General features: G+C 34.4%; 1 protein-coding gene and 1 long non-coding RNA gene across 5 annotated transcripts; one reads left to right on the top strand and one right to left on the bottom strand.

The window, feature by feature from the left end:
- On the top strand, positions 1-9,094 carry LOC307006092 (sterile alpha motif domain-containing protein 3-like). Of its 4 annotated transcripts, XM_079626731.1 has the most exons (12): positions 1-474; positions 599-638; positions 2,012-2,114; positions 4,708-4,858; positions 6,345-6,560; positions 6,645-6,732; positions 6,845-6,997; positions 7,081-7,137; positions 7,224-7,421; positions 7,511-7,685; positions 7,795-7,874; positions 8,216-9,094. In XM_079626731.1, exons 3-12 carry the CDS (start codon positions 2,024-2,026, stop codon positions 8,492-8,494), a joined length of 1,488 nt encoding a protein of 495 aa, XP_079482857.1. In that variant the 5' UTR covers positions 1-474; positions 599-638; positions 2,012-2,023; the 3' UTR covers positions 8,495-9,094. The 4 variants fall into 4 exon arrangements, with proteins under 4 accessions (XP_079482857.1, XP_079482856.1, XP_079482859.1 ...); XM_079626730.1 differs by having other exon boundaries at positions 1-638; XM_079626732.1 differs by lacking the exons at positions 1-474; positions 599-638; positions 2,012-2,114 and adding an exon at positions 4,293-4,628 and having other exon boundaries at positions 8,216-9,089.
- Positions 4,173-6,334, bottom strand: LOC307006093. Its single transcript, XR_013799404.1, has 3 exons — positions 6,064-6,334; positions 5,753-5,823; positions 4,173-4,299 (listed from the first exon to the last, which is right to left on the bottom strand). It is a non-coding gene; the product is annotated as an uncharacterized lncRNA (long non-coding RNA).

Genomic DNA, 9,094 nt, shown 5'->3' on the forward strand with positions numbered 1-9,094 from the left:
TATTCTGATTAACCTATTTGTGGAAACAAAAATTGGCCTGCATTGTTACATTTTTCTTTTTTTCATATTAATAGTAGGCTAATGACATGTATACCTATATCATTATTAAAAGTTTTGAACATTGTAACAATGTATTTGTTTCCACAAATCAGAACACATAAACCTCAATAACATTTTCATTATTGTTTAGCCACTTTAATTCTGCCAATACTAACTAATAACAATTAATTAGTAGGCCTAATTTAATTTAAGTGGCCTAAATGTGATTCATATTAAACTCATGTTATTTTCATTGTGTGAATTCAATTGTGAAAGTTTTTTGTCTGCATGTAAACGTAAATCACGAAATCTTCAATGGTCTTCAATGCCACTGCAACAACAACAACAAAAAAAACGTTTAAACCGTTACTTTGATGCGCGACTCGCGTGACGTCAGCTGATGGACTAGTCGGAGGATCGACGGAAATATCTTCGGTAAGACAAAAATAAAATAGAAAAATAACTATAAACCTTATTCATATCTGTGATAATAATATGAGTGTTGTGTGTCATAATAAGCTTTAACTTTGAGCTCATTATGTGACTCTTCTATCGACAGTATAATCGCAAATTTGATTGATTCAGAACACAGAAAAAAGGTAAGAAGAACAATTTGAGGTTTATATTTGTTTGATTTTTTTTACCTCTACCCCCTCATTTTTATTTTAATAACAATATATAGTAATAAAATGTATTAGTTGGCTGGATATAAGGCCTAAGCTACAATCTTTTAAATTATTTACATAAGTGGTTCTTAACTAAACTCATTACTAGCTAATTAACGTTATTCAGTTTCATTTAAATTTCTAGTTAAAATAAAGAAATATATAAAACTAAATTAAAGATTTTAATCAAACTCCCTAGTGTTATTTTTGCGCAATTCCTAAGGAAAAACACCCCATAGCGCCATCTAAAGTACAACCATAACCGCTTTGAACACAAAAAACAGCATAACGTTATATATGTACACAATTGGTTGTATTACAAAATGTTTAGGGATAGTTCACCCAAAAATGAACATTCTGTCATCAGTTACTCAAATGGTCAAACATATATTTGGGTGAACTAACTACATTTATAACATTAATATCTTAGTCTAACCTGATAATCTTGACAAATGATAGGCCTATATAATTTTAAAGCTTTTAGACTTTAGTTTTCATTTGGGGACTGATTTTCAAAAGAAATTAGAGCAATAGATAAATAGCTATATATATTCTTCATTTGTGATACAATGCCAAACTTGAGTGTGCTCTGAAGTATTCAAGATTTGTAACAATTTAAGTAGGTCATTTTTAAGTTAATGCTCAATAAGTGAGACAGACAGTTAACAGGTAAAACAGCTTTTTATTTTCACAAACTTTGAAAATAAAAAGTTGTTAAACTCCGCAAAACACTGGCACTTCAGGACTAGAGATCTGACAAAGAAATCTTTTGTATTTTGGGTTTGTACGGTTGCTTTTGAATACCTGAGGGTCAAATTGAGCCACGGACAACAAGATCGTATAAAATTTCTGTATGCACATTTAACAACACTAATCAGCGTGTTGAAACTTTACAAAATTGAATTGTATTCCAGATAGATTGAAAATAAATGATAGCTAATTCTTACCATTATGTGGCTGACAAAATATTTTTTTTTGTACTGAAATATTAATATGTCACAAAATTGTAAGAAAAAAACATAGGTTAACTTATATTTCCGATAACTCAATCAAAATGGGTAAAATTATCCCGCAACAGTACATAAGGGTTAAAAAAAGAAAATGTATCATCAGCTCAAAAGAGAATAAAATCAGTACAAACATAATAGGCTTGCAGTCAGAACCACTGCTAAATATCTCATTGACATTCTTCTACCCATATTAGATTAGTCATGATTAATTGTTTATCCCCATATTAAGAAAATGTATGTGATAACACAATGCTTTCTAAATTGTAACTGTAATTGTAAATTTTTTTCTGTATACAGACTAAAACAAGGATGAGCACAGAGGTGATTCAGTGGACAATCCAAGATGTGGCTAATTGGTTGACTGCAAACAGTTTCCAGGAATTCATCCCTATATTTCAAGGTTAATCTGACAAAAATGCCCACTCTCTTTAACTGTCCACTATGCAGCAAACAAACATTCTCCCTAATTAAACAGATTCGACATATTGGCCTTTACCATCAAAATGAACCAAAATTTGAATTCACATGCGGATTGAATGGTTGTTGCAAAACCAACAAAACCTTCAGTTCCTATAGATCACATATTTATCGCAAACATAGAGACCTTCTTTCATTGGTCAGTGAAGAAGAGGAAGCTTGTGATAATGAGCATTGTAACTCAGAGGAACTTACGGAGGACTTTCATGGTTTTGAAGAGGAGTTGCCTAACACAAATGTGGAGGACATTAATAACTGCAGAGAGTTCAGAACAGAAGATTTACTGCCAAACCTCAAGCGCAATCTTTGTCTCTTCATTTTGAAATTAAGAGAGAAGCATTGTATTGCAGCCACAGTTCAGTTCAGTATTGTGGAGAACCTGCGAGTCATCTTTCAGGAGTTCACCACTCATTATGCTGAGATTATAAGGTTTCATCTTCAACAACAACATCAAATTGACACTGATGCTGATGACAATTTATCTGAACTACTTGATCAGCAAAATATGTTTGATGAATGCCTTAGACAGATCAGTAGTGAATGGATGCTTGAGCACTATTGTGAAGATGAACTTGAATACATTGCACCTGTACAAATTCCGCTGGATCAAACAGAGCGACATGGTGCACATTTTCAGTACATACCTCTCAAGGCTCTGCTGAGAAAGATTGCTCATAATGAGGATGTGTGGGCAATGCTTAACCAAGAGAAAACACCCAAACATCCGGATGTTATGGAGGACTACACTGATGGAGACCAGTTCAAAAGTTGTGAGCTTTCTTCCGTACCCAATGTACGTCTACATTTCTACATTGATGAATTTGAGATCGTTAACCCTTTAGGCTCAAAAAGGGGAAAACATAAACTGACAGCTGTGTATTTTAAACTCGGAAACATTGATAAGAAATATACATCAAAACTTGAGAATATTTACCTTTCATCATTAATCAGACATCGGTTTATTGAAGAAGATCTTACCAACTATAACAATCTGTTTCAGCCTTTGATTGAAGAAGTGAGATCTCTTGAGACAGAGGGAGTGACTCTGTCATGTAATGGGGAAAGCAGAAAATTCTATGGTACAGTAGTCACCATCTCAGCGGACAATCTTTCAGCGCACTCTTTGATTGGGCTGAAAAGAAATTTTTCACATGGGAGAATATGCCGTTTTTGCATGGCCACAAAAGAAGACATCACTACCAAATTCAAAGAAGAGGACTTTACTCTAAGAGACCGTGCTAACTACAGATACCACCTGCAGGCTGTCTGTGAAAATCCTGAAAATGGGTCCATTTATGGTGTTCAGAGAGAGTGCTGTTTCTCATCTCTTAACTATGCTCCTTCAGTGATAACTCACTTGTTTCCACCTGATGTGATGCATGATATCTTGCAGGGAGTTATTCCTAATGCTCTCAGATGGATTCTTCATCAGTTAATCAAGGATAAACACTTCACCCTAGATCAGCTGAACTTTGAAATTGAAAATTTTTCATATTCTGTAAATGATAAAACATCTAAGCCACAAATCTTGACGGAAAGAATGTTGCGAAGCAGAGGTCAAATCTCTGGTAAAGCTTCAGAAACCTGGACATTGTTTCGACTACTACCACTAATGATCGGATCTTATGTACCTCCAAACATGTATTGGAACTGCTACATCTTGCTGTGTGAAGTGGTAGATTTGATCATGGCCCCAGTGGTTAGAAGATCGTGGATACCCTATCTTGAGGAGAAAATTACAGAGTTTTTGGCAACATTTCATGAGCTTTTCCCTGATGGTGTCATTCCAAAAATGCATTTTTTTAGTGCACTATCCTTCACTTATGCTGACATATGGGCCATTAATTCATTTGTCTTGTATGCGCTTTGAGGCAAAACATCAATATTTCAAGAAAGTGTCTACTGTTGTTTGTAACTTCAAGAACATCACCAAATCACTTGCTAGAAGGCATCAGCTAAGACAATGCTGGGAGCAAGCTCAGAAGAAAAGCATTGGATATGAAGTGTGCCATGCCTCAGGAGCTTGTGATGTCCCATCAAACACCCTGCCTTCTTTAGTTTTGGCCACACTGGAATCCCAGATTGGAAGACCTCTGTCAAATGAAGTCCTACAAAAAACAAATTCCATCACAGTTAACAACACAGCCTATAAAACTGGAGAATGCAAAGTGATTGACACTGTACACACTGAAGAGATTCCATTATTTCTCAAGATCAAATCAATATATGGACACAGTGGTTCGTGGTACATGTTTGGAAAATTACTCACTCCATTCAAATTTGACAGTCATCTCCATGCATACAAGGTTACCGAAACATCTTGGTGTGCCCTTGAAGTAGGGAAAGAGTTAGCTTTCCATGGACTGGATACATATAAAAACCTGGAAGGAACTCTTTTGATCCCCTTGAGGCATTGGATTACTAAACATTAATATGTGTATGTGCATTTATACACAACTCCTAATGCAGTTTGGTGAAAAATGTCAAATGCCTATTGACTCTTGTTGTTTTTACAGAGAATGAAATTGATGGGGACACTTTTGTGAACCTAACTGAAACTATGATATCAAAGATATTTCCGAAAATGAAGGATCAAGTTAAATTTATAAGATTACGTCAAAGCCTAAAGACTGAGATGCCTTCTAAGACCACACACACCAATCATGAGTAAGTATGTTACGTCAATATTTTATGTCCAAAAGTATGTAGACAGTTTCAAATACAACCAACCACTGTGAAAAGGAGTTTTATAATATATTACTACCAATGCAAATCTTACACAATTTATTTAAATCTGCAATTACAAACATTTTGGAAAAATGCCATGCACCAGTCTTTAACAATAACTGAACTTTGACACCTCTTGTGGCTAAATCCGCAGGGTTGGTTAAATTTTTCATTTACAAAATAATCCAAAATAATCCAATAATAAAAAAAATATCTGCTAATGACACTAAACACAGCGCCCCTTTAAAACTTATGTTTCCACATGAACAAGGTACAGTGCGTTGTCTTTGATTCCCCATAACTTATCCACCAATGCTAAGCTAAACTCAACCCTAGTCTTCTGTGCATACTAGTGGTGGGTATTTATGTACCTCCATACCGATAGTCTGTGACAACTATTTTCAAATGCAGTTTATCAATTTAATTGATAAGAAAAGTTTTTAAGTGTTCACAAAAGAAACAGAAAAGAGCAGAAAACAAAATTCAATAAATGAGGTTCACAGAGCTAGTGATACAATTCAAACCACCTCACTGCTCTACATTAATCAGGGTACAATTATTTCTGTGATACACTGTACGCTTAAGTATCACAGTCCACTTTTTATCCAAAAAGTGTTTTTGTGTATAATGAACACAATACTCTTAAACACAGTAGTACAAGAATACAACCAGTTTAAACTGCAAAAATAAAGAAAATCAAAAATAAAGAATACTGCAACAATTCGACGTTACAAGACAATACGGCAGGGAATACTGTACAAAGAGAACAAAACAACATAAGTACATTTTTTTATATTACCCACTTGCATTCATTTGAGAGAAAATAATACTCACATAACAATCAGCACCTAAAGACCACCACATTCACTTCACAAGGGCTGAAATCCCCAACATTATGTTGTACACTGTGTAAATAATCACATACAATTATAATCCCATGAAACATGAAACATTTGAAAAATGTAAGTGTATAACATTTGGCATAATGTTAAATAACCAGGCCTACACCGCATGGTGTGACGTCATATCATCGCGGACATTACACACGACATAACTTTCCAAAATATGACAGTTCTCCGAAATAACACAACAAAATATGCATTCACAAATGGTATTAAACAAAAATACATTCACAAAATATTTACCCATGGATGAACTCAAATCCTCAATTTCACGAGAGTGTGCATCTCTCTCACACTGCTCGCTACACGTCTCTCAAAATGACTGAGGCAAAATGACGCACACGCATTGTATCATACGCAACACACAGTGCCACCTACTGACGACTCAAAGGAAATACAGCCGCGCTCATACATGTAATAGCCTATCAGAGTCTCCTTTCTAAAAATAAATAATAAATTGTCTCCTGTGTTGTGAGTTGTGACAAACATACAAAATAACACTTATTTCAAATCTTTTTCTATAGGACTTCGTTTGGAATTTCACATGGGTCAATCGCAACAATCTCACAGAACATTGCTCAAACAGTGTGGCCAGCATATTATCAGCTGCCAAAATTCCCTTTGGCCATTCAAAAAAAACTTGATGAGGAGAGCAGTGATTTTTGTTCTTCAACAGGACGGAGCAAATGGAGATCGAAAATAATTCAGACGCTGTTTGATCAGATGTCCTCATATACGTGGTAATTATATAGCATAATTAATAGCATAAATTTAGAGCACAATTTGGAGGACAATTTTTATTCTCTCTCTCTTTTTTTCCCCAGGTATCCAACAAGTGAACAGTACAACAGGGTGTGTTCAGCCCTTGTTACTAAATACCAATTCTTGAGAGACCGGACAGGAAAGGGATATGTAAGAACATGACAAAAGAGTTTTTCAATTTCATAAACCCTTTAAAATTCTTTCATATTGTTATCTTGAAGTTTATACATGTTTAATTAATAGTGTTATTTTTAAATTTAAGGAGTCATGGCATGAGATTCTAAAGAACAAATTCAAGAAAGAAAGATCACCCTTGGTTGACATTGAGGAGATAAATAAAGTTCGCAGCAGATTCGGGAAAGCAAAAAACCAGATGATTTCTCAGAGCACCCAACAGACATGTATCACCAAAAATGTAACTAATAAAGAGGTATGCCAAATGATACAACACCTTAATGGATATTTACAGTAATGAATGACTTTATTTTATTTTTTTAGACTGAGGATCTATCTGTTGTCCAAGACATGCACCAAAAGAGACAAAGGTCTGAAGAGGTAAGAGTCACAAATAATCTTCAGGATTTAAGAACCGGTGTGTTATTTAATAATAGCATACCTATAAGTATGTTTTTTGTGGAAAGAGTGAATCAGGAGAAGATGCACACAGCATAGGGATCCACGTGGAGAAAATGAGAACGGAATGCATGAAGAGGACACCGAATATCCGTCTTTTACAAGACTGCATGGCACGGACCAGGAATGAGAGGACAGACTATATGAAACATCACTCCACAAAAGAAACACTTTCACGTTATCCAGCCCTTAAAATCCCTGCAATTGTGAGTAGAATTATATTCCAAATTATGACTTCAAAGCAATTAACATTTGCACATTTTAACATTTTGGTTAATATTTTTTTCCTTAATAGCTTGTTTTGGAGTTTGAAAGCATACTTGATGCAAACATTGAAAAGAACATTCTGAATAATCTTGCCTTGGTGGCACAGAAAGTTATTGATGAGTGCCACAGAAGAGAAGTCGGAGTGGATATTTGTGCCGAGTTGGCTGAAGCGAAAAAAACCCACATTGATTTGGCACACAAAGGTAATGCTTATGAATGAAAATGTAATTAATCTGTTTTTATGGATAGTAAATACAATTCACAATTAACACTAACATATAATACCCATATTTTTTTTTTTTTACATTTAAGGTCTCTCAATGGCTGCTGCTGTCCTGCTGCTTCCACTTTTATTCAAGGAGAGTCCAAGATCTCTATATCTTATCAATGAGGTACAGTACCATTATTTGTTTTTTTATGCCCCATCTCTTTGAATGTGGCAGGTTCCACTATAGAGTGGTGCAGGACGTCAAAACCAAAAATTTTTCTCACTGAAATCCACTTGTAATAGTATTATTAAAACCAAAACATTAATTCGTTTTATGACTATATTCTGACTAAAACAACATTCGGCAAATTTCACCAGGTATAATGTTACAAAGTCACAGATTTCTTAATGACCAATTCTTTTTTTTTACTTTTTGAAAATGTGTGAAAAAATTATAATCATAAATGGTATTTTAACTGTTATATATCATTATACCTTATATATCATTATCCTTTCTTTGTTTAGGAACCCCGTACACCGAACCCTGTGCTGTACATAAAGGGACGTGCCTTGGTTGAAGAGTCTCTCCTAGAAATATTGATGGAAGGGGAGAAGGTCTGTGAAGTGGATGATCTGACCATGGCTCTTACTGTTCTGATGGCAATACACTTCATCTTTAACATTGAGTATGCTGCAAAGATGAAAAATACCCTGAAATTTGTTGAAAAGTTTTTAATGTGCCATAACGCAGAAACCAAAATACCACCCACAGTGATTAAAATGGCCAATTTTTTGTTTGACTGAATGTGTGTGTGTGTGTGTGTGTGTGTGTGTGTGTATGTGTGTGTGTGTGTGTGTGTGTGTGTGTGTGTGTGTGTGTGTGTGTGTGTGTGTGTGTGTGTGTGTGTGTGTGTGTGTGTGTGTGTGTGTGTGTGTGTGTGTGTGTGTGTGTGTGTGTAAATACATGATGTAAATGTAATGGGTTGTTGTGAACATTATATTTTTCCCTAAATATTCTGAATATATAAATATCTAATATAATAATATGAGTCTAATGTATTAATAATCTAATGTATGAGTGTATGGGTGGGTAAATACATGATGTAAATACATTAATGGGTTAATACTATTTATTGTGAATATTGAGTTGCATTCTGTTAGTTTTTTTCATGAAATATAATATTCTATAAGCTTTAATTGTACTTTCTGTCCTGTGTTAAAATTTGTATATGCCTTATTTGTATATGAAATAAATACATATTTCAAGAAGAATAATAGGTTGTGTCTGTGATCTATGTTGTAAAATGGGATTAAAGTTGTAATGTATAATAATAATAATAATAATAATAATACAAACATACATACATATATACATACATACCGATAGCGCAAAAAAGGTTCAAA

Source organism: Phoxinus phoxinus (assembly GCF_949152265.1).
Source record: "Phoxinus phoxinus genome assembly, chromosome: 10".
Lineage (NCBI taxonomy): Eukaryota > Metazoa > Chordata > Actinopteri > Cypriniformes > Leuciscidae > Phoxinus > Phoxinus phoxinus.

Excerpts from the sequence above, each read along its gene's own strand:
- LOC307006092 (XM_079626730.1), top strand. The coding sequence starts at position 2,024 with ATGAGCACAGAGGTGATTCAGTGGACAATCCAAGATGTGGCTAATTGG. Across the intron at positions 2,115-4,707 it reads ATTCATCCCTATATTTCAAG|AGAATGAAATTGATGGGGAC; the intron begins GTTAATCTGACA and ends TTGTTTTTACAG. Across the intron at positions 7,138-7,223 it reads AGAGACAAAGGTCTGAAGAG|AGTGAATCAGGAGAAGATGC; the intron begins GTAAGAGTCACA and ends TTTTGTGGAAAG.